The sequence below is a fragment of the Xenopus tropicalis genome, chromosome 1 (genome assembly GCF_000004195.4).
Source record: "Xenopus tropicalis strain Nigerian chromosome 1, UCB_Xtro_10.0, whole genome shotgun sequence".
NCBI lineage: Eukaryota > Metazoa > Chordata > Amphibia > Anura > Pipidae > Xenopus > Xenopus tropicalis.
Genome location: NC_030677.2, coordinates 36,877,412 through 36,903,484, shown reverse-complemented (window position 1 = coordinate 36,903,484; position 26,073 = coordinate 36,877,412). Strand labels below are relative to the sequence as shown.

The window sequence follows — 26,073 nt, the reverse complement described above, 5'->3', positions numbered from 1 at the left end:
GGGGGTGCCTAACATTTTGGCACCCCCAAGTGACTTTGCCTTTCCTTGTCCTTTAAGTGGTATAGTTATACAGGCCTATGGTGGCAACTAAGTCAATTTTTTGTTGCAGCCCCTCTTTTAGACAATGAAAAAAAAATGATTTTTTTGTTACATCTAATGTAAGTGAAAATGTTCACTCTGCTCCACAGCATTAAGGATATGAAAGATTCCCCATCCAGGTGAAGCCAACACTATAATTCCATATCATGCTATAATCCCATCTTATAGAGAACACAAACTGTATCAGAATATACATTCCCCTGTACTTGGCACAAGTAAGTCGCCTGCATAACCCAAATGATACTCTCGTTTTTTCACATTATTCTTTATTAAGAGGTGATTTCAATTCCAATTAGAGCCCTACTGGTATAGGGAGACACAGGTTATTCATTTCAGATATGTATGTTTTAGCCTTTAGTGTAGATCTAGTTGTCATCATTGTTTGGTATTATGTAAATAAACAACATCTGCAAAATAGGCACACAAATATTATGTTTGCATTGTGCCCCCCCCTCCTTTTCTTTTCAGCAACTCTGCACAAACCCCTCTATGTAATAAAGGGTACTACATTTGCCCAGGAGCAGTAACCCACAGCAACCAATTAGAATTTACTGGCCACATGCTTACCAGCAAAACATCTACCTGCTGATTGTTAACTATGGGTTACTGCACCAGGGCACACTAAGTGCCTTTTATTACATAACCCCCAAATAGTTTAAAGATGATCATAAATATACTACATTTTGCTAATACACCATTATAGACAGGGGACCAGGTATCTCACAGATATACCTAGTTGACAAGGTACGTCTTAGATGGACCCAGAAACCTAACCCGAACCCCTGACCTGGCACCGCAAAGATACACCTAAATTTTGCTAGGGCACCTTTCAATTATACTCAGAAACAGGCCAATTTTTAGATCAACCCAAGAAGCAACTTGCAGATACACCAAGATACTGACAGGCACCTTAAAGATACACCCAGATATTGGAAGCGCACCACTCAAATGAACCTAAATAGTATACAGACACCTCATAGTGACACCCAGACACTGACATGGCACCTCACAGATACATATCCATACTGAGAGGGTACCTCTCAGATGAACCCAGATAATCAACAACACCTCATAAATACACACAGATAAAGACCTGGCACCACAAAGATACACCCATATATTGACAGGGCACATCACAGATGAACCCAGTTACTCAATACCACCAGATACTGACAAGGCACCCTAAATATATACCCAGATATTCACAGGGAACCTCGTAGATACACAGATACTTACAAGGCACCTCATACAGTAGATACAGATATTGTGACAGGGCACCTCATAGATACACAGGTATTGCCAGGGCACCTCATAGATACACAGATATTGCCAGGGCACCTCATAGATACACAGATACTAACAGGGCACCTCATAGATACACAGGTATTGCCAGGGCACCTCATAGATACACAGATACAGATACTGACAGGGCACCTCATAGATACACAGATACTAACAGGGCACCTCATAGATACACAGGTATTGCCAGGGCACCTCATAAATACACAGATACAGATACTAACAGGGAACCTAATAGATACACAGATATTGCCAGGGCACCTCATAGATACACAGATACAGATACTGACAGGGCACCTCATAAATACACAGATACAGATACTAACAGGGCACCTCATAGATACACAGATATTGCCAGGGCACCTCATAGATACACAGATACTGACAGGGCACCTCATAGATACACAGATACTGACAGGGCACCTCGCAGATAAACAGATATTGCCAGGGCACCTCGCAGATAAACAGATATTGCCAGGGCACCTTGTAGATACACAGATACTGACAGCACACCAAGCAGATACACACAGATACTTTCAGGGTACCAAAATACACCCAGATCCCGGGGTATTCTGGGAGATTAACCTATAGCACTTTTTACAAAGTAATACAGTGATTGTCCTAAACACTTCTTTAGAAATACTCATTAAATGTCTCAAAACATAACTAACGCAAATTGGTTATATGGGCATTTAGTTTTTTCAAGGTTTCTTTTTTTGGGAGAAAGGGTGACTTTTCTCCTCAACCTTTGGCCCCTAGTACACTAGTTACCGACATCATATTTTACCTCTAGGGGTTCCCAAACAACCTTCTGGAACCTCTGTAACGGAGTAGAAAGAGTCATGGAAAATACATACACTCATATGTGTTTGATGATTGATCCTTTCTGCTTCCCTGCAGTGGCTAAGTTAACATCAAGCCATAAAATCAGGCTCGGGAAGCAGAGCCCCTTGGGAAGCAGAAAGTAAGCAATGGCATACCTGGAATGAAAGGTTCAGTGACAGGCAGACTGCGTGGTGCCAGCAAGCTTATGGTGGGCCGGCCTGACAATGTCACCGAACATGACAAATGGAGGGAACAGCTGCTCTAGCAAGGTGAGCAGAAAGTTAACCGAGACTCTGGGTGATGTCAGCCTGCAGAAAGTCCTTCTGTTTAAGCTCAAGTGGAGTTTCTTTTTTTTTTAGTAATCCTAAAGTACTTTGTTGGTGCCTCAGATTTAACTCTTTGCAGAAAGTGCAAATTCTTCCAGGTTTTTTTTTTTTTTCCTTCTCTCAGATACCAGACATGTATAGGCGTTAAATGGTAAGAAAATTGGTCAAAAATGGGCACAATTTCTCCTGTAACAGAAGGGGTGGCACATGGATAGGACTTATCTTAAAGTTCTTCAGGAGAAGACTAAAATCTGAATGTGTATGGCCAGCTTTAGACACAGGGCTCCCTTGCTGCAGACACCATGCAACTTACACCTCATGCACCAAAACAGACACAGCCGGCAAACTGGAGCATGGGATTATATGCAGGGCATGGAAATGGAAATTATACTGTGCTTATTTTTTAACATGGCCATCCTAAATATGATCTCTTTTTGTCTCTATACTGTTACTGCCTTAGTGACGTAACTAGATGCTACTAAGCCCCACAGCAAATTCAATTTAGAGCCCAAAAACTAATTAAATTAACCTATTCTACTAAGATTGAAATTGCTTTTTAATTAGGGCCTTAAAGGGGTAGTTCACCTTTAAATTAACTTTTGGTATAATTTAGAGAGTCTTATTCTGAGACAATTTGCAATTGGTCTCATTTTTTTATTGTCTGCATTTTGTGAATCATATACTATTTGTTTGGCAGCTCTCAACTGTAGAATTTTTGGTTGCTAGGGTCAAATATAACCTAGTAACCAGCCAGTAGTTTGAAAGAGGAACAGGAATATGAATAGAGAAGGGCCTAAACAGAAAGATAAGTAATAAAAAGTAACAATGACAATAAAACTGTAGCCTTATAGAGCAATCGGTTTCTGGCTGCTGGGGTCAGTGACAACCTATTTGAAAGCTGGAAAGAGTTGGAAGAGGAAAGCAAATAATTCAAAAACTACAAAGAATAAAAAATGAAGACTGATTGAAAAGTTGCTAAGAATAGGGTATTCTATAACACAGTGCTGTCTAAGGGCCAGAATTTCTCTAGCATACATGGTGGAGGGCCGCTAATGGAAGCCAGTTTTGACCACTCCCCCTTTTTAAACCACACCCACTGCAGGGGGTGAACAATGCAGGGATTAAAAGGTGTGAACAACACAGGGGATTACATGTTCAAACAATACCACCCCTTTAAGGGACCCTCTCAAATCCTGGCCCCACTGCAACCGCAGGGTCTTCTGCCTCTGTAGTGATGTCCCTGCTCTGCCTAATACAATCCCCACATCATGCACAGCTACTTTCTGCATGGAGCACCCACAAAGATTGTCAGGAATGCTGGAGGGAGGAAGATTCTATACAGAATACACTGTAGCTCAGTCAGTACGGTGTATTCAAGGACACAGAGGTACTGTCTATATAAATGAAATTCTTAATGCTGTTAATAATGATGAAAATGCACATCTTACAGGATAGAAGATTTTATTAGCTAGCAGATGTCAAGACCACCTTTCCAGAAAAAAAATCTCTTTGAAGGCCCAAATGAACACCAAATTCCAGGGGACCATGCAGACATCACAATATTCACACAAAGAAACATACAGTAGCTTACCAACTGCCCCCGATTTTCAACGAAAATTAACATCTCCCACTATGGAACACTAGAATGCTATACTGATGCCCATCTGACATATTGTGTATATATAGTTCCTTTTTGTATGGAGAAGTGGCTGTAAATCTGTTTCACATGTAAATAAAATTTCAAAGGGAAAATCTATAATTTTGCTTTGGTTCTTGGTGAAAAAGAAGAGAACTTGCCCTTCTGCTTGCTGCTTACAGTGCCATTTCACTATTGCATTTTGTGTGGATCTTTAAGATTACCTGTGCCAGCCTGAATGGCAGTTAGGAGAGCTCTGTTATCCTGGATGAAACAATCTCATCATACAGCTCTACCCTTATTATTAAGTAAGAGGCCCTTAACCAGATGCTGAAGGGCAGACCCAAGCTTTGAGGCCATTTGAACAATGTTTTTAAGCAAAAAGCCCAAAAAACACCTGAATATTTCTCCCTACAGAACTGCATAGAAGTCTGTGTAGAGTGATTTCACACAATCCTTTGGGTTACTTAAAAAAGGAGGCATTTAAAGCACCCCACGTAGTCTTGAAATCACAGATCTGAGAAACATTATTAAACAGGAATGGCAAAGAAATAAGTCATTTATCAAAATGCCTTAGTTTGGCCTATGTCTGAACTATCTATGCCTTTTCAATGCCTTTGATTTCCCTGAAACAAATCCTGACATGTTCTGATGGATGAAATGTTACCCCTTTTCACCTGTATTTACCATATCCAGGCTGCAGATTTTTTTCACGCAAATACTTTGGCAACTCTGGAGGTTTATGTGGATGCCTTCCATGAAAATAAACAACTTAGAGTGAGCAGAGAAGTCAGGACCATTTAGTGTGGGGCTGTACTCCATCACTCACACCAAGCTAACTCACAGGGATTGTTCCCCCTTCCGCTAGACAATTGCAGTCATTAGTACTTCTTCAGGCATAAACCAACAGAAAATTACATGAAATTGGATTAGATCTCAATCTGTTTGTAAAACATTCCTGCTGACAAATGTGCACACTGGTTGGAAAGTGTGAAGTCAAATCTAGGGTAGTATTTTACATAGAAGTTGACAGTTCTGGCAGGGCAGTGGGATTACAATGCAGGAATACATTAATAATCCCCAACTGTACACATTACTGGCCTTACCCCACAAACCCCGAGAGCTGAATTACGGCACATCATTGAATGCTCTTTAGTCAGATATGTTAGTGCCAAGATCCCTTGTTGTTGCCAGCAGGGGAGATGACATAAATCAGACTCTAAAACAGCAAATTTATTCTTAAAACAGAGAATCTGCCAATGACAGGCAGACAATCTAAATAAAACAAAAAGCAAAACTTTATGCTTTTAAAATAACTAGAGTGGATCCAAACCCCAATATATATACATAAAATTGTCAGCTTCTTTATTTTAACAAGCTGGTCAAATGAGGTGAACTCTGGGGCACACACCAAGGTGAAGTGGGAACACAAGGAGAAGGGATGCACCGAACCCAGTTTTTTTTGGGCTCGGCTGAACCCCCAAATCCACCCCGATTCGGGAGAATACCAAACAGAATCCGAATCCTAATTAGCATACACTAAGTAGGATCTGGAAGTGGTAAAAATCACTGCACACACGAAAAGTTTTTTCTCCCCTATGCTAATTCGGATTTGGTTCAGCCAGGGCCGTGGATTCAGCCGAAACCGAACCTGGCCAAAAAAGGCCGAATACCAAACAGAATCCTGGATTCGGTGCATCTCTTACAAGGAGCAATGGTAAAAACGCCACTTCAAGATGGGGTGCACCTAGTCCCCACAGCATGTGCCCCAATATACAGTCCAAAATACATGCCGCACTCACAGAAAAATATTTATTGATGGAAACACGTCAAACTAACGTTTCGGCCGTATCCACAGCCTTTCTCAAAGTGAACAAAAAAATTACAAACCCACTCTTGAACTACAGTTTGGCGCCAAACTTGGTTTATGATGTCACAATGTGTCAGACTAATCACCAGTATATGGGTTAAAGTACAAACATATACACATATTTATATACAGAAGTCATGGATATTACGTAAAAATCAAGCCAAAGATCGAGAAAGAAAGAAGCAGGTAAGAGAAAAATAGATCCAGATGTAGAAGGCTGTCCCATGAGGCTGAACTATAACTCACACACGGTGGGCAACGGGTATGGTTAAGGGTCAAAAGAAAGTACAATGGGAGCCATAAGGGCCCAATATATATATATATATATATATTTTTTTTTTTTTACAAACTTGCACATTGTGGGACAGGGGTTTGCTCTCTGTAATACGTGCAATAGACCATAACACTACTACTATATAGGTATAGGTACAGGTACTAGTACAGTGGGCAGATAGTTATCATTATCTGTTACAGTAACTATGAACGCCACTGTATGTTACATAAATAAATTTTGCCTGCTGCAGCAAGAATGCAAGGGGCCTTCCAGGGTTGGGGAGCAGTGCATATACTGGCCAGTTGCCAGCAGGAGACAAAATTGCCCTGGTGAGGAGGGCTGCATATTTGGGCTCCATATTTTTGCGGCCATTATAAAGCACTAAAGTTGCGCTATTTTCACCGACCTCAGCCCCCCTTTCTTTATTAAAAGGGCATTATGTTTAGAGGCTTCTCAGTGGACTGGTAATTATTAATATCAGTTTCTCTGAGGTTCTATGGGACAGGAGGTGAGATAAAGTGAAAGGCATTTCAGGTACATTTCAATTAGAGGGGGGCAATTCAAGGAGAGTCCTGAGAAATCAGGGTAAGTGATGTATGTGTATAAACAACAGGAAGAGGAGGCAAAGCAAGAAGAGAAAATATAGTTGGCAGCTGCCAGTCCCAATTCCACCATATTAATATCTTTTAAGCACCCCTTAGCAATGCCCAGTGTAAAAGAATGTAATGTTAAGGGACAGTATCCCTTTCTTGTCTGTTCTCTGTGTCTCTGGCTAAATGGTAAAGTGGAAAATATGCATATCTGGATTATAAATAAAATAAATTCCAATTGCATTTCCTGCAGTATCCCTTTAACTACATACTAAGCTTCGGCAGATTTGGATCAGATAGAATAGAAAATGCTGTCTTTTGCTTATTTTTGGATGACGGCAAGATAAATTCAGTTTTAACTTTGCAGCTTTTTTTATCAGAGAAATCAGACATTCTCATCTTGTTGTGAGGAAAGGAATGTCTCTCTCATCTGATAAATGGGAGCCGGGCATAAAAGACACAGAAGATTTACTGAGCTGAACACTCATGGATCGAATTATTCCTGGCTTCTGTGAGTATTAAGAACAGTATATAACATTTGTTATTCAGTAAAAAAAACATGTTGTTATTATTAACCTTCATTTACACAGTGCTGACATTTTACACTAAGTGGGCCACCCCCTTTGGATGATAAGGAATAAGAATATTAAATCACTGCCTGGTTTAAAAATATCACTGATATAAATATTTATACTCACATTTCTTAGTTTTCTGTTGCAATCTGAATTCCTGTGGGGTAAAGAGAATAAAAAAAAACAAAAAACATTAGGCAATATTTAACAGGTTACTTTGCACAACACATTTTAAAGCTATGGGAAGACTTGATTAGCAAATCCACTTCATTGTATAAACTGACATATATGAGGAGAGGCTGGGGGAAAGTCTGGGGCTCATGGATAGAATCTGAAGATATGCTGTAATTTATTCCTACTTTGGTAACCCCTCCTAATTTTTCCCCACGCACCTGACAAACCAAACATTACATGCCATCATCCCCAAAGTGACAATATGAATGTATGTTAGAATGTATACAGGTAATGATATTGCAGAATTGGTCAGAAATATGTTAATGTTAACTTTATAGTTTTTGTTCTTTTGTAAAATCTCCACACATAAAAGCAACAAGACATATGTTGTTATACTTGTAACATTGATTTCTTTAATAAAAATAATAAAAAAAAAAAAAAATCTAAATTCTGTCCAGCGTGGCATATAATAACATTATAGTGAAAGGTGAATAAAAACAAGACACGTGGTCAAGTAGGAATCAAAAAGAAAGTACAGGGGAAATGTACACTGTTAATACTGTATAATACTGGAAGCGAAGCAGCACTACAACTTTAACAGACTGGTCTCAGAATCGCTGTGTTTTTTGGGGTCACTCACACTTTGTCACTATATCCAGTGTCAGTGGCCAGAGCATAGTGTTGTTGTAAGGTAGTCCTATGGCTAGGTATAGCAAATGAAATGTACCCTTTCTGCTTTATTTAATCTAAGGTACCTAAGAGTCATATTTAAAGTGATAATTATATATGGCACCAGATTTAAATTTGTGCTAAGAACCAATGTTAAATTTCACCTTTATTTGAGGTCCCATAGATATTCTCTGGTCTGTCTCTTTGTTAATAAGGAGTGGTGGGCAAGTCCCAGCAGTGTATCCCTCAAAGCACAGTAGAATCAGTGCTTCAGACAGGGAAAGATGGACCTGACATGGATATGCAATTTATCAAGCAACTGGCTGCCCCCCTACAAGCTAGGCATTGGCTGGAATTTTATATCACCTCTGGCTTTCCAGCAGGCCTGGACTGGCAATCTGTAGATTCTGGCAAATGCCAGAGGGGCTGCTGTAAGATGCCATAGACAGTCACTATTTAGTGGGCTGCTGGGGGGCTGCTTGGCCCTTTTGGTACTTGAAATGCCAGGGCCTATTTTGAATCCCAGTCGGGACCTGCTTTGCAGAACAGCCTGGGCAAGTATCCAACAGGAAGTGGAAAAGCTGTCTGGTATAATTGTTCTTGACACAATCTCTTCCCTTAAACAGCACGGTTTCCTCTATAGAAAATCCTGAAATTAATGCCAGCCAAGTGTTGTAATCTCCTAACCTAAGCCTCCCAATGTGCAGTACAGCAGCCATACAAGTGGTGGAACACTTTAAAATTGTCTATATTTTTATATGAACGTGACCTAAAACATCATCTGATTTTCAAACAAGTCCTAAAAGTAGATGACGAAAACCTAGTGTTTGAAAAAAAAAAATGATCCAATAACATATCTGCGTGTGGCAAAAGTTGGATTCTACCAGTGCCTGCTCAAGTTTGGACACAGAACACAAATGGGCATATTTATTATAATGTGTGAGCCAACATCACCGGTGCCCGTAGCAACCATGCACTTGGTTAGAGAAAGAAGTAACAGCACTCTGCACTTCTTGCTGGTGCTATCCTTTGTTTATGGAGACAGTTATGCCGCACAGAACAATGTTTCCGGGGGTCTACACCTCTCTTTGTCAGGTGGGACGAAGGTATTGGGATAATAGCTAATATCTTACCAATATTACAGGTTTAGCAAAATATATTGCTAGCCAGATCTCTTATTATATTACAAAAATACACTGATGTATAAAAAGAAGAGTATAGGATTCATTGGCAAATATAAGAGGATGCTACCATATCCCATACAGTCTATCACAGGGATAATGCAGATAAAGTCACTTTAATATGGACAACTTTCTTCATAAAGGGTCGTACATTATATATAGAGAAAAGAGGCTAAACATTTTTATGCAGTAGGGAATAAGAGCATAAGAGGTTGTCTGCTCTGTGACCCACTCCCACAGACAGGGCCCTTGGCCACAAAATTCCCTTTGTGAGGGTATATATGTAAAATCACATTCTAAAATTTCCCAAATGGTTGGCTGAGAATGCTGGGAATCACAACCAAACAGTTAATGAAATGTGAATATATAAGGGCTTCACTCTGTTATAAAATATATATTTTGCATCAAAACTCAATGTAATATGCTTTGGGCCTACAGGATGAGGGATAGAATTGCTACACAGGGGGACCCAGAAGGTAAGCAGCACTTAGACTTGGCTCAATGGACAACAGTGCAACCGTTTGTCATTCTTAGAAGGGCCACATGCACTCAGAAGTGCAGAATTGTTCAACTGGTTAAAAACGTTATTAGAAAGCCACATGTACTCCCAGAGCATCAATGTAACTATGTCCTAATGGCTTGGATAGGGCTTACTGGTAACTAGAAATCCCAGCCTGCCTTAGTAGGATAATAGGATCTCATCCTGTCCCTCTCCTCCCTGCTGTTTTGTTGGGTAACCATCACAGGGCAGGGAAAGCGCAAACTGCACTGTACCTCATTCTGGAGGAGCTGAGAAGGAACGTTTAAGGAAACACAGATTTCTGATGGTAGCCTATCCCTTACCTGGCTGTTGTCCTGTTTGCTGTGTCCTGTAGGTCACCTGGGTCAAACAACTGAGATTCTTTCAGCCCGAGCTCTTTGCAGCCTCTAAGGAATAATGTTATATTGTCCTACAATAAAACAAACAATATATCTTTTTAGTGCAATCCGCAGTACCATATGCAACAGGCTTAAAAAACAAATGAAAAATGTAAGTGCTAAATAAAGTGAGGCTTTGTCCTTCCTCCTTTCATATTTACTAGATACGGCCACATACGGATGAATCCCTTCATAAAACAAGCAGACCAACAATGAAAAACTGAATGAACTTTAGAGCCAAGAAACTTGGGGACTGGCTGCTGCTAACAAGGGGGTTACTTGCAATCGTCTGCTCTATGTGCTGATGCCTCCTCCCAGAAATAGAAGCTATATAAACAAGGCTGCTTTTCAACACCTTTTCATTTGAATCAGTGCCACCACTGAGCAGGAAATCTTTGAGTTTGCTTACTATATGTTTTAAGCATTAGAGAGCCTGTGCTGCAATGAGAGTGCATAGGTTACCTATGTTTGGAGGTAAAATGAATGATGCTCTGTTACTAGTGGCATGGGGTGGCCCTCCTTGTCATGCTGTAGGCACATTTGCCCCACTGAAAACAAGGTAAGTGCCATAGAAATAAAAATACTTCTGATGAAGTATTTTTGTCCAGCAGGGAGCAAAATGTTTAGGGCTAGAACTAGGAGTAGGCATTTGCTAAAGACTTTAGTTTATAAGCTCTTTTGGGGAGGGTGTTCTTCACCTCTTGTATTGGTTACTAGTTGCTTTGTGTGTAATTCTGAATGTTTAATGTATAAACCCATTTACTGTACAGCAATGCAAAATATGCTGGTGCTTTATGTAAATAATAACAAAAGAAAGCAGTTGGGTGGTGGCAGTGGGGGCGCAATTCTGAGTGAAGTTGGAGACCAGCAGGTAGGGGGTTTATGGGTACAGGCTGGTGGGGCACCACTCCATGTTTTATGAAGTACCAATACTACTTACAAATGTTCCAGGGGGACAGTGCCCCTAACCCCTTCGCAAGTATCAAATATAATCAAGTCTAGCAAATAACATCCTACACATAAACTGTAGCGGACTGATCACTGATTGGTTCATGTGTGTTTTAGTACCTAGGTTAGTACATGAGGATCATACAGGCATGGGAGTGGAGTAATACAGACACATTACTATCACATATAAGAATCATGGCTGCCTGCAGTGCTATGGTACAGAGACCCAAGAAAGAGACTTTGCATATTGCCAACTGCAGTCCAGCACTGTGCCAGAAAGGATATATTCCATGTGTGCTGTGCTGCAGATTTAACTACTAAATCTCACACTGAATTAATGTCAATTGTTAATCCTTGCAATAAAGAGCTCATGTTTATACACAGAGATTCTAGCAATAAAACTCTGCGTTACAGGGATAATAAATACAAATACAGTAAAAACAAAACATGAGGAAAGATCCATGCCCCGAAGAGCAAATGATCTAAGTCGGTTTATGGGACAACAACTGGAATGTAGGAGATTATGTACATGTAAGCCAAGTGTGCAGGCGGCGAACAGATGTAGTTTAACAGCAGCTAAAGGGCCACAGGATGGACACCCCAGAAATATGTAGTAAAACTAATAATTGTTGCGCAGTATTTGTGTTTTTGAATCTTTCTTTTCCGGATGGGGGCCCCTCTGCTGTCCAGCAAAAAGCAAGGCTTGATCTGGAAGGTGACTCAATATACTGGTAACTAAAAGCTAGGGAGTAAATATGATGGTAGTAAATGGGTTAAGTATATAATTTATAGTGACTTCACTGTCACAGTACCCAACTGATCTTCCCGTGGGCTGAGATGACAGATGCCATATGAGTGCCCGTACATGCTGTGGCCACCTTGCTATTGTTCCATTTGTTCTGAACAACAGCATGAATAGCTAGACTAGCATGAAGTGAAGAGAAGCTGCAGGCAACATGGTGCAACTTTTAAAACTTGCCTGATCACAAACCAACTAAAATGCATAGTGCTTGGATATCAGTTGGGATGATTTGGAAAGCATAAGTGCTAAAAATCATATGGTAGGTATGTATATAGTTTGCTTTATTCCAAGGAACTGCTGTGAACACGTGGAAGCAAAAAAGAAACACAACGTTCAGGCTGTACATAAACAATCCCATTCTCCTGATGTTCCCTGTATTACTTGCTCCCTGAACAGTGTTTTGGGGCAGTGTGATACCAATCACCCCTCCATGATGATATTCTTTACATTCCTTACTCTGAAAGAAAGGTGGCTGCCCACAGCATTTATCATTATCTGTAACATTCCTCCCTGGGTGAGGAAAATCTAAACATAACTAGTGAGCCTCCTGATGAGTAGCATGGCGCTTCCAGGTCTAAAGAACCTGTCAAACTGTCTAAATATTGGCCCTATGAGTCATGGCCTTCCCAATGGCTGGATATGCAGATTGCTATCCCACCAACATCCACACAGGGCAGACAGTGGGGATGGGGATCAAGTGTGAGCCCAACTATATATGGCTATGTTATGCCAACAGGGAGTATGGATTAGTGTCCTCTGTGTTTATCTAACTGCGCACAGCTAACATTTAGGGATATGGCCACTAAAAAATCTGTTACTTAATGAGATATATAGAATTTAAAACTTTTTTAAATTGGATGATAATTACATATAGATGATAATTACATTTTCACACTACTTCTGGCATTCCCCCAGCCCTGCTAGTGCTTATATACTTACAGTGGTGTGAAAAACTATTTGCCCCCTTCCTGATTTCTTATTCTTTTGCATGTTTGTCACACTTAAATGTTTCTGCTCATCAAAAACCATTAACTATTAGTCAAAGATAACATAGTTGAACACAAAATGCAATTTTTAAATGAAGGTTTACTTTATTAAGGGAGAAAAAAAAACTCCAAATCTACATGGCCCTGTGTGAAAAAGTGATTGCCCCCCTTGTTAAAAAATAACTTAACTGTGGTTTATCACACCTGAGTTCAATTTCTGTAGTCACCCCCAGGCCTGATTACTGCCACACCTGTTTCAATCAAGAAATCATTTAAATAGGAGCTACCTGACACAGAGAAGTAGACCAAAAGCACCTCAAAAGCTAGACATCATGCCAAGATCCAAAGAAATTGAGGAACAAATGAGAACAAAAGTAATTGAGATCTATCAGTCTGGTAAAGGTTATAAAGCCATTTCTAAAGCTTTGGGACTCCAGCGAACCACAGTGAGAGCCATTATCCACAAATGGCAAAAACAAGGAACAGTGGTGAACCTTCCCAGGAGTGGCCGGCCGACCAAAATTACCCCAAGAGCGCAGAGACAACTCATCCAATAGGCCACAAAAGACCCCAGGACAACATCTAAAGAACTGCAGGCCTCACTTGCCTCAATTAAGGTCAGTGTTCACGACTCCACCATAAGAAAGAGACTGGGCAAAAACGGCCTGCATGGCAGATTCCCAAGGCGCAAACCACTTTTAAGCAAAAAGAACATTATGGCTCGTCTCACTTTTGCTAAAAAACATCTCAATGATTGCCAAGACTTTTGGGAAAATACCTTGTGGACCGATGAGACAAAAGTTGAACTTTTTGGAAGGTGCGTGTCCCGTTACATCTGGCGTAAAAGTAACACAGCATTTCAGAAAAAGAACATCATACCAACAGTAAAATATGGTGGTGGTAGTGTGATGGTCTGGGGTTGTTTTGCTGCTTCAGGACCTGGAAGGCTTGCTGTGATAGATGGAACCATGAATTCTACTGTCTACCAAAAAATCCTGAAGGAGAATATCCGGCCATCTGTTCGTCAACTCAAGCTGAAGCGATCTTGGGTGCTGCAGCAGGACAATGACCCAAAACACACCAGCAAATCCACCTCTGAATGGCTGAAGAAAAACAAAATGAAGACTTTGGAGTGGCCTAGTCAAAGTCCTGACCTGAATCCTATTGAGATGTTGTGGCATGACCTTAAAAAGGCGGTTCATGCTAGAAAACCCTCAAATAAAGCTGAATTACAACAATTCTGCAAAGATGAGTGGGCCAAAATTCCTCCAGAGAGCTGTAAAAGACTTGTTGCAAGTTATCGCAAACGCTTGATTGCAGTTATTGCTGCTAAGGGTGGCCCAACCAGTTATTAGGTTCAGGGGGCAATTACTTTTTCACACAGGGCCATGTAGGTTTGGATTTTTTTTTTTCCCTAAATAATAAAAACCCTCATTTAAAAACTGCATTTTGTGTTTACTTGTGTTATCTTTGACTAATAGTTAAATGTGTTTGATGATCAGAAACATTTTGTGCGACAAACATGCAAAAGAATAAGAAATCAGGAAGGGGGCAAATAGTTTTTCAAACCACTGTATATACACCTACTGTATAATACTACTACTAGCCATTAAAAAGTTAAATGCCCACCTAAAGGGTATCAATGAAAAAAATAGCATTGCTCCCTGAGTGTGGGATATTTAGTAACAGGAATAAACAATTTACCTACATTTGGAAAAAGCAACAATTCTGTCAGTCTTTATAGTTTATAGTTGAGTAATCAGCTCATTGGTACAAGTATGGGGCCTGCCCAACCATTACCTGTTGGAAAACCTAGATCCGTATCGTCCAGGCTAGAAAATGCCATCAGGCAAAGATCACATTGATTCAATTGATTTGCTTCTATTCTGACAGGTCTGCATATGCCCCCCCTTTTGAGGCCTGATTGTTTGTCCGAGTTCAAAATAAATTCAGATCAGCCCTATTAGACCCAGCACATGGGAGGCCAAATGAGCAGAACTTAACTAGCATAGCCAGCTTTAAAGCCACTTATACATGGGTAGATTAGTGGCCCTGTGATTAATCTCCTCTAGCGTGGGCGACTAATCACCTCTAAATACTTTCCCACCAGTGATAACATAAATTGCCTCACAAAAACTTCAGGCGCCTTCAGAAAGCCAAAGCGATGCATATATTTTCACCACCCGTGCTATAGGAGAATAACTGGAGGTCAACTGATCTCCTCGTGTCTCAGCGCCATAAGGATGTTAGTGACCCCCTGGCCAGGGTAGAGGAGGCCACATGTGACAGTAGCTTGAAATCCTTAGGATAAAAGTAGACAAACTGACTTCACATCTCACCGTTTACCAATCCCCAAAGGCTACTACCGCACAGGGCATTTTCTTGGCATCTGTATAAGCACAGGCTGAGAAGCTGGCCCTCCGATCTGCTTTATGGTGTGTCTGCACCCAGAGATCCTCACCCATAAAGCGGATTTTAGTACCAAAACATGCGAGTATGCATTTCACAACAAAATCTGCTTTGTGTGGTGTCTCCACCCCGGCCTATGCAAGAAAACACTCTGTGCGGCAGCAGCCTTAAAAGAATGAATTTGAGTAATTGAGATAAGAAAGCTTAGCTAGGCAAAGGTAATAAAGTCCACAACATTTTTAAAAGATATCAAGAATATATAAAATAGCAGAAAACTGTTCAGCACTATTAATAAAAACATTCATCTTTAAATGAGATAATCTGGGGTATGGCTACATTAGAAATGCATCCACTATGTTATTTTTTAACTCATGTGACGTTTGGTTTCCAGCACATCATATTGAAGCTATTCTATTGTAAATGGTTCCATCTACGATAGCTTTATAGGAATACAATGGCGCGATTTAAAGGAGAAGGAAAGGTAAAAATCACTGGGGGGGGGGTACCAATTGTTAAGCACCCCCCAGTGGTTCTAATTGCTTAACTTTTACCCAGGCTGGTGCTCCTGTTACTAACCAGGGGTGGCTGTGAGGGATCAATCCTCTTCTGTCTCTTGCGATTCTTCTGAAGCCCCGGGCCGAAGCATACGCCGTAGGGTGGATATCCTGACTTTCTTGTTAAAGTTCAGCTTTTCACTCTACTGCGCATGTGCATGTGGCATAAAGACAGAGAAGAAAGGGGATCGATCCCTCGCAGCTACCACGGGCAAGTGCGGTTTTCTCCTAACAGAAGCACAAGCCTGGGGTGAAAATTTGGCACCCCCCAGTGATTACCTTTCCTCCTTCTTCAAAGAAAGCTGTACTACTAAAATTTAGTGCTCATTCAAACAGAGCTTTATTTAGGAGATCCAAATAGGGACAACGACACAGGACCCTAGATAGATCCCCTACAGAGCAGCTGAGTGAAGCACAGTGGCATAATTAGATGTTACTGGGTCCCACAGCAAAATTAATTTAGGACCTATCCTTCCAAGATATATTACAATTAATTCATGAATTAGAGCTTTACTGGGCCCCCTACACTCCTGGGCCCCCCTGCAATAGCAGGGTCTGCTTCCTCTGTAGTTACGCCCCAGCTGAAGCATAGTAAAAGGTGGCAAGAGTATCACTGTTAGTGTGAAGCCATACATTCAATTTTGGCCAGGGCTCCATCTTAAAGAAAGTCCTCAGCTACCAATGGCATATTAACTGGTCTAAATTAGGAGATTTTAAGAATAGAAATAAGAGATGTCAATTCAGTATCTCAGATATAAAACATCCTTTGTGTTGGGCCTATGCTAATTACTGACCCCCCCAATGTCTAGGCCAGGCCACCAAGTATTTGGAGAGGAATAGGGTCCAGTCTGTTGAAAAGGAAAAAATATTTGTGAGACAATAGTTTCTCTCAAATAGTTCCCCTGTATGAACTCTTAAACAAAACCACATTTAAAGTGGGAAACAGCCTTAAATAACCTCTTAATTCCTATGGGTTTAACGTCTCTTCTTAGATTTATTATACTTCTCATTATGTGAAAGATTATAGCCAAATCATACAGTGACTTGCAGCTTCATTTATATCCAGCCTCTGCTGTCCAGAGAAAGAAACTGTCGAGATAAAAAATGATTTTTTTGGAAAACATTTTTTGAAAATGATTTACCTGGCTTGGCCATAAAATGCATAAGCAATCTACAGCAGCACAGTCAAAACAATTTCCAAATGATGTATTGATATAATAATATAATCACTGCATTCTTACTTATAGGACCACTACCAGGACTGCATGCATGGTATTAATTGAACAAGTCATTTCTTTCTATTTTTCAGTACCTATAAAGATGGTTTTTAAAACCTTTTTCTCAAGGGTCCCAAACCAAAAGAGTCAGAGATTTAGCACTGTGGACCAAATTTTGGTTATTTGCCTCATTTTGATGACTATTTTCTAATGAATGTAGAGGGATCGTGATGAACCACCCTAAACATGTGATTTTTGGTCTCGACACAAAAGGTAAGCTATAGAGTGTATTGATGGATACATTACAGTAGAACCCCATTTACATTTTTCCGGGGACCAGGAAAATAAGGTGTAAAATCTTGAAAAAGGTGGGATAACCTTAAATCAGGGTATGTAAAAATAACTTTCTTTAGTATTTCATACTACAACATTATTTTGATTGTATAGGTATGAGGCCTGTTATCCAGACTGCTTGGTACCTGGAGTATGGGATCCATTATCCAGAAGTTCAAATTAAAGAAAGGCCAAGTCCCAAAGATGTTGAAAGGAGAAGGAAAATCATTTTGGCATTTCACTGCCAATAGATTCGCCACATTAGTGCCACCTAGAATGTTATATTTATTCTGCAGAAAATGTTATCATACCTGAGTGAAGAGCCCTAGAAGCTTTCTCAGATTGCAGCTGCCATTTTAGCTTGGTCTTCATAGCTTCCTGCTTGCAGTCTAGCCTTATAGCTCAGATTACACATTCCTAAAGTAGGGGGAGTGAGTTTTATGAATTTTTATGGGAGGGGGGAGCAGGGGAGGGGATAGAGGAGAAAACAGTACAGACTCTGGTGCAGGGAATTAAGGATTTTTCTGAGAGAGGAAGTCAGATAGCCTAAGAACATGATTACAAAAAAGGACTGATAGAGGACTCAGTGCAGCTTTTCTGTGAGTGCTTATGGCTGCATTTACATTGACCTTTCTGATAAAGCTTACTCAGTTTTTACTTTTCCTTCTCCTTTGTTACTGAAAAATCATTTTAAGTTACGGAGTCCTTATCCGGAAAACCCCAGGTTCAATGCATTCTGGTTAACAGGTCCCATACTTGTATATATTTTATGTAGTTCCCACTCTTCCCTCCTCCTGCCTTCCGTTTTCCTGTGCCCTTCTTAATGTCCGTTCCTTAACTAACAAAGCTACACTAATCCATGATCTGTTCTGTTCTAACTCATTTCATCTCCTCGCACTAACTGAAACCTGGCTGTTACAGAATGACACTGCCACTGAAGCAGCACTCTCTCATGGCGGTCTGTCTTTCTCACACACCCCCCGGGCCACTGGACGCGGTGGGGGAGTTGGAATTCTCCTCTCCTCCCGTTGCCGGTTCACACCTATTCCTATTCCCCCTGCTTATTTGTTTAATTCATTTGAGGTGCATGCCATTCAGATCTTCCACCCTCTCTCTGTACGAGTGGCTGTCCTTTACAGACCCCCGTCAGCCTCCTCCCCTGCTACCTTCCTCTCTGATTTTGAAACCTGGCTCTCCTTTTTCCTCTCTACTGACGGCCCTGCAATCATCCTTGGGGATTTCAACTCCCACATTGATGATCCCTCGCAACCCTGGCCCTCACGTTTTCTACGCCTAACCTCCTCCTTTGAACTCCAGCAGTGGACAAATGCTCCGACTCATAAGGATGGCCACTTTCTGGATTTAGTCTTTACTAAAAATCTGTCCCTGTCTGATTTTAACAGTGTCCCCTTTCCCTTCTCTGACCATCACCTCGTTACATTTTCTGTCTCTCACTCTCCTTCCCAACCTGCTCCTTCCCCCGCTGTATTAATTAGAAACACACGTGGCGTAGATCTCCCGGCCTTAGCTCACTCTTTCAGGTCCAGCCTCTCCTCCTTCAATGAGTTGTCTGACCCTGATACCCTGGTTTGTGAGTACAACAGAATACTAGCCTCCACTATTGATTCATTTGCACCACTTCAGCCTAAGCGCACTCGGGTGCAAAACCCCCGCCCCTGGCTGAATGTGCAGACCAAATTCCTACGCTCCTGTGCGAGGTCTGCGGAACGTATGTGGAGGAAATCCCGTACGCAAGCAGACTTTATCCACTATAAATTCCTATTAGCCTGCCTCAATTCTGCCCTGTTGAAGGCTAAACAGGAATACTACAACACCCTCATAAACAGTAATAAATCCAACCCAAAACGCCTATTTTCCATATTCAATACCCTTCTGCGTCCCTCGCAGACTCAATCACCTGACTTTATGCACTCCCCCCAGGACTTTGCTGATTTCTTCCTGAACAAAGTGGAGTCCATCCGCAATCAAATTCCCCCCTCTAATACTAACCAGCTCCTCCTTCCTCAGCCCCCCTCTGCATGTCTTAGCTCATTTGGTCCCGTAACTGGCTCTGAAGTCTCCCGGCTTCTGTTGTCAGCTCCGCTCACCACTTGCTCTCTAGACCCCATGCCTTCTTCTCTTCTCAAACACTGTGCTGCTGAGCTTACTCCGGCTCTTACTCACATCTTCAACTCTTCTCTGTCTTCTGGAAGTTTCCCCTCTTCTTTCAAACAGGCCTGTGTCAAGACCATCCTTAAAAAGGCCACGCTGGACCCGTCCTGCCTCTCTAACTACCGTCCTGTCTCGCTTTTACCGCTTGCCTCCAAAATCTTAGAGCGCATTGTCTTCTCCCGTATCACTAACTTCCTTAATGCACATAATTTACTGGACCCGCTGCAATCTGGCTTTCGGTCTGCGCACTCTACTGAGACAGCGTTGTGCAGAGTTACGAATGATCTTCAGGTTGCCAAAGTCAGTGGTCACTTTTCTGTACTAATCCTCCTAGATCTATCGGCTGCGTTTGATACGGTTGACCACTCCCTCCTAATGCAAATTCTGCATTCGATTGGTCTCCGTAGTCAGGCTGCATCCTGGATCTCTTCCTACCTCTCTAACCGGTCATTCACTGTCTCCTACGCTAACAAAATCTCATCTCCAGTTCCTCTTAATGTGGGGGTACCCCAAGGCTCTGTACTTGGGCCGTTGCTGTTCTCCCTTTACACGCTGTCTTTGGGAGATCTTATCCGTTCATTTGGCTTCAAATACCATCTATATGCTGATGATACCCAAATTTACTTTTCGACCCCTTCATTAACAGTTGAAACTGAGACTCAAATCTCTAACTGCCTCCTGGCTATCTCCAATTGGATGAACCAACGCCACCTCAAACTCAACCTAACAAAAACTGAACTAATGATCTTTCCGCCTAAACCTGGTCCTACTCCCCCCTTTTCTATCTCTATTGAAGGCACCCTCATCAACGCTGTCAATTCCATGCGTTGTTTGGGGGTGATCTTTGACTCCAGTCTCTCCTTCTCTGACCATACTAACACCACTGTCAAAACCTGTCACTTTTTCTTACGCAATATTGCCAAAATCCGGCCCTTTCTTTCTACTGTAACAGCTAGGCTGCTCATGCATGCCCTCATCCTATCCCGACTTGACTATTGTAACCTGCTGCTAACCGGCCTCCCTAATTCCCATCTTTCCCCCCTACAGTCTATATTAAACACCGCTGCCAGAATTCTCCTCCTCTCATCCAGGAGAGTTCAGGCCCCTCCCCTGCTAAAGGCCTTATCATGGCTTCCTGTTAAACAAAGAATAGTTTACAAACTCCTTCTCTTAACCTTCAAAGCCCTCCATTCCTCTGCTCCTCACTACATCTCTTCCCTGGTGTCTCCGCACGTTCCTGGCCGTCTCCTTCGTTCCTCGCAGAGCAACCGTTTGGTTGCGCCCCCCACTACTACTGCTGTTTCCCGCCTTAAATCCTTCTGCCTGGCTGCCCCTTACATTTGGAATTCCCTCCCTGATGTCCTCCGGAGAGAATCCTCCCTCAGTCTTTTTAAAACTAAACTTAAAGACTACCTTATGGAGCACTCGCCCAGCACCTGATCTGGAAACTGGCACTTATACTGTAATGTCACCCACTGTGACCTATAGCACTTATATTTGCCTATTTGTGTCTGTTAGTTACCCTCCCATATAGATTGTAAGCTCTACGGGGCAGGGACCTCCTTCATCTTGTGTTTCTGACTCTTATTGCAACTGTACCTTGTATTTATTTGTATTTATTGTTGTACTTTGTATTTATCCATTATCTTTAACCCCCCTGTCTGTATTAATGAATTCTACTGTACAGCGCTGCGTACATAAGTAGCGCTTTATAAATAAAGATATACATACATACATACATATATAATTGAATATACATTTCTAATGTGTCACACCCAATATGTGCAGTTAAGGGTCCCTGTACAAGCCTTTTAAATGTGTACACTCCTTTTTAAATTATCTTCATTAATTTACATTTTATTTTGCCCTTTTAATGAACATAAAATTGAATAAGAAGTCCAGTTATCCCATGGCTGTACCGTGAAGCCACTATTATAGTCACCATGTAGTGTGGATATCAGGGAATTTTTTTCTGTTATATTATTAAAGCACTTTCTTTCAAGTATTTCTGCGTGTTCTCTATGGAACATTCTGGCCGTTGCCAATAAGAAAATTATAGACCTTGGCTAATTGTCACAGTTTATTGGCTTTAAACTAAAGATAATTTGACTTAATTTGACAGGAAGACTTAAACACAAGATATAAAATGCCGTTAAAAAAAAAGGTTGCAGTCACATTAACAACGCCAGTGTTTATAAAGATTTTTGTGTGCCTGCCAACTAGCTGGGATCTGTTCTTATTAAGCAGCTCGGTGGTGGAGGTGCTTACGGATATATCGGGAATACCTCCCCCAACCCCACCCCACTCTTCTCCTATCATTCAAAGGGAAACAGTTTTTCTAGGTAACGGGTAGTTAAAAGGATAGGAACACAACAAAGATAAATGGATTCAAATAATACACGGTTTCCCTGCTCCTGTAAAAATGATATCTTTCAGAAGCTCAAATACTATTGGTAGCAGTAGGGGCTTCCATGCTGGCCTCATTAGAGCCAATGACAGACAAGCTATTTAGAATGCGACGGCTTTAATACTTAACAGGGGTCAAAGATATTCTTTGCTTTCTATTCAACTAGCCAAAACTTTCCTATTCCAATAAAAAACACAGTTTAACAGATGTTGGACAGATATAACTTAAGCAGAACCATTAGCTGGGAATCATATCTAAATAAATGATAGCGGTGACAAGAGTCCTGCTGGGAGGAAGGGACTCAAAAGCTGCCAAGTCAGGAATAGGAAATAGTAATGTAACTTTTATTGTTAAATTATAAAAGTGTGTGTTTACCCCACATTCTCTTTAGAAATAGAGGTCATTATTGCAAAATTCAAGTCCACAACAACATACTGCGAGCAACATCCATGTTGCTTACAGATGTGGTTGTTATCTTGTAGCAGCCATGTGACTGGATCAAGGACGCTGAGCGTTCCCTAGCTTATCAGGGAGCAGGAATTTCCAATTTGGCTTTGAAGACAAACTAAAAACAGAATGGAAATGTTGGATTTGGAAGCACTGGTAACACAAAGCTGTTAAGTCTATTTTTTCCTTTATTTTTTTCCCTTATTTTTTTTCATTTATTAATTCCTTATTACCACAAGTTACTTTATATTTCTAATGCAGTCAAATCACTATGATAGACCAGAAGAGGTGTAAGTAGAGATCTTGATGCTGACACTTCCATTCTTGGAGCTAAAAGAAAGTGCAACAAGTGGTATAGAGAGTGCATTCCCAATATATGAAGGGTAACTATGATAAACCCCCCCCCTCTTTTCCACACTATCAGCTTGCAGCAGCAGTATCCATACACAATGCCATACATAATCCATACAGCATCTTAATGGCCAGAGCTGTGTTACTAGTCATTATCTCACCATAACGATTGTAGCCTTCATTCATTCTTAGGACCATAAAAGAGTTTAAATCGCTCATAGTGCTAGTCATTCTGTATCACAGAAAATAAATGCCACTTGGGCAGCTTCAAACATTACTTGATAATTCAGTCTCTGACACAGCATGAAAATGTTCCAAACCTAAAATCGAGTTGCTTATCTAGATTGGTGGCATGGCACTCTGCATAAAGGGCCAGTGCTGGGGTAAATGTAATTGAAAGCAGTATCTGTCTAGCTCAGTGATCCCCAAATAGTGGCTCAGAAGCAACATATTGCTCACCAAACCCTTTGATGTTGATCCCAGTGGGCTCAAAAGTTTGTGCCCATTTGTAAATGTCTAGCTTGGAGGCAAGTTTTGAAAGCAGAGACAACATTTTACACCAAGCAGAGCCTCCTGGCAGCCTCCACATGGGGCTATGAAATAGCCAATCACTGCCCTTATTTGGCATTCCCAAAGAACCTTTTTCACGTGTGGCTCACCACTGAAAAAGATGGGGGATCTCTGCACTTTGGTTCTGACCCCTGAAACAATGCAGCAGAAGTCAGCTGGTTAATGGACCTGAAGAACGACCAATGTATATTGGAAAACTGCTTTGAATAACATTTTTTTTAGGATTCTGGGTAGCGATCACCTTAAAAACACAGTTGTTGTCACAGGCATTTCAACAATGTCACCTTTTTTTATTCCCAGAAGAAGCAAGGACATGAACAAAATAACTGTGGCCCAGAAGGACGAGAATTTTGGACAGGAAGTTTGCAAGAGATAACATGGTCAACAAATATATCTCCCCCTATAAACCTAGGATGTACACAGGTGCATATAGTGTGGCTGATGTTCAGCATCTGCCCACCTTTGACTGCAACTTTCCAGATCCGATTATTTTTATTGCTATGTGCATAACAACCAGGTGATGTACACCCACACAGGAAAACAGCCCAAAGGAGGAGAAATCTTGGCACGGAGCAAGCATAACAAAACTGGCTTTATCCAAAGACAACACACTCACTCTTCAAACATGTTTCAGCCTCGATTCATGCACATTTAGCAAGGGAGGAATACACAGAAAGAATTCATAGAAGTACAGAGTAATATTATTTTAGCCTTGCATGCATTCTTTATCAGACAGGAATCTGGTTAGTTGCACTGGTTAAATCCAAGCAACTGCACAATAAGGCTGATCCAAAGTGGCCATTCATACCAGCACTGACCTCACAAATAGCTTTCCATGAAAACAGTTTAGGTGAAATATAGTGTGGTATTTTACAATAGTCTTATTTGGTCTAACAATTACTTGATTACATGATACAGGTATAGGACCAGTTATCCAAAATGCTTGGGACCTGGGGTTTTCCGGATAAGGGATCTTTCCATAATTCGGAATTCCTACCTTAAGTCTACTAAAAAAAATAATTTAAACATTAAATAAACCCAATAGGATTGTTTTCCCTCCAATAAGGAGTAATTATATCTTAGTTGGTATCAAGTACCAGGTACTGTTTTATTATTAACAGAGAAAAAGGGAAATATTTTTAAAAATGTGAATTATTTGATTAAAATGGAGTCTATGGGAGACAGGCTTTCTGTAATTCGGAACTTTCTGGATAAGGGGTTTCCGGATAAGGGGTCCGATACCTGTACTTATTTTCCGTGTGCCTATTATGGGCTTGGCCTAGTTATAAGGGTCCTTTGGGATTGCTTTGGCAGAGTACTGAAGTATGGCTTCTGGCTAAACCTATACATTTGGACGATTAGTCTTATGTTTCTGCAGTTTTAGAGTTCTGATGCAAGATTAAGCATGCAATATAGCATTAATATAACTAGGGAAGCAACAAATCCATAATTTTTGGATCAACCTAACACCAAATTTACCAGAAAAATAAGTGGTTGCCTATTAAGCTGAATCTAGACTTCATGGAATGATTGACAGGGCAGTATATTCATGGCTGTAATAAATGGAGCAAGCTCCACTTTACAGATTCTGTATCCAGTTCATTCTTTTCACACTACCAGAGAAAAACTGATCCCCAATACTTTTTGCATTGGTCATAAACATGTATAGGCTCATTTATAAATAATTGCAGTACTGGACATAAAATTGTACCAATTAGGAGATCCCCTAAAGAAGCACCTCATGCTGTTTCCAGCACATCTGGCACCAAGCCAAGGGAGCTCAGGCACAAGGCAACAATCTACCCAACATTGGTCCCACTGAAAGTGCATCTATGGGTGCTCAATATTGCTATTTTTTCGTGGGTACACGAGGAACATCCAAGTGAAAATCCTGTGCAACCCCCTACACGAAGGGTAGAACTTGCACCCAAATGCAATCTTTTCTTCAAACAGGTCACCAGTAAATGCTGTTTGCTGATTTATTGTATATTTATTTGTATATATAATTGCTATAAGAAGTAGTGTTTGACAGTCCTTTTCTATTCTCTGCCCTTGTGGCTCTGGCATTTGAAACAATGTAACACAAACCAGCAGACTGCCAGACCTGTATTGCTGGAGGAGACTGACCTTTGCAACATTGTTTAAAAGGTAACAGCCAGGAGTTCAGCAAATGCTCCTTTCTATAGCAATTACATTTACAAATAACTTTTAAAGCACTAAAATTTTCCAATAAATTCACTTTGGAAAGTTACTTGTAATTATGTTTTCTTTTATTAGGCAAAATATTATTTTTGGAGTTGACATGTCCTTTAAACCTCCCAAAAAATTGACCAACCACCCTATATAAGCGTATAATTATGAGCTCTCCTATTGGGAGCTGCTTAGCGATAATCTCCCCAAACAAAAAATTCACCATCCTCCCTTACACAAAAGGGACTCTTGAT

At 40.9% G+C, this 26,073-nt stretch overlaps 1 protein-coding gene across 9 annotated transcripts in view; it reads right to left on the bottom strand.

Annotated features, from left to right (window-relative positions):
• limch1 (LIM and calponin homology domains 1) overlaps positions 1–26,073 on the bottom strand; it is a 155,760-nt gene that overhangs the window by 55,010 nt on the left and 74,677 nt on the right. For 8 of the 9 annotated variants that reach the window (XM_004911217.4, XM_004911218.4, XM_004911220.4 and 5 more), the window contains exons 4-5: positions 10,359–10,465; positions 7,618–7,648 (exon numbers count right to left, since the gene is read on the bottom strand). In XM_004911217.4, coding sequence (XP_004911274.2) covers positions 7,618–7,648; positions 10,359–10,465 — 138 coding nt within the window. Of the gene's footprint in view, positions 1–7,617; positions 7,649–10,358; positions 10,466–12,372; positions 12,376–18,994; positions 19,001–26,073 lie in introns of those variants that run through there. The other variant, XM_031895386.1, reaches the window with a different exon arrangement.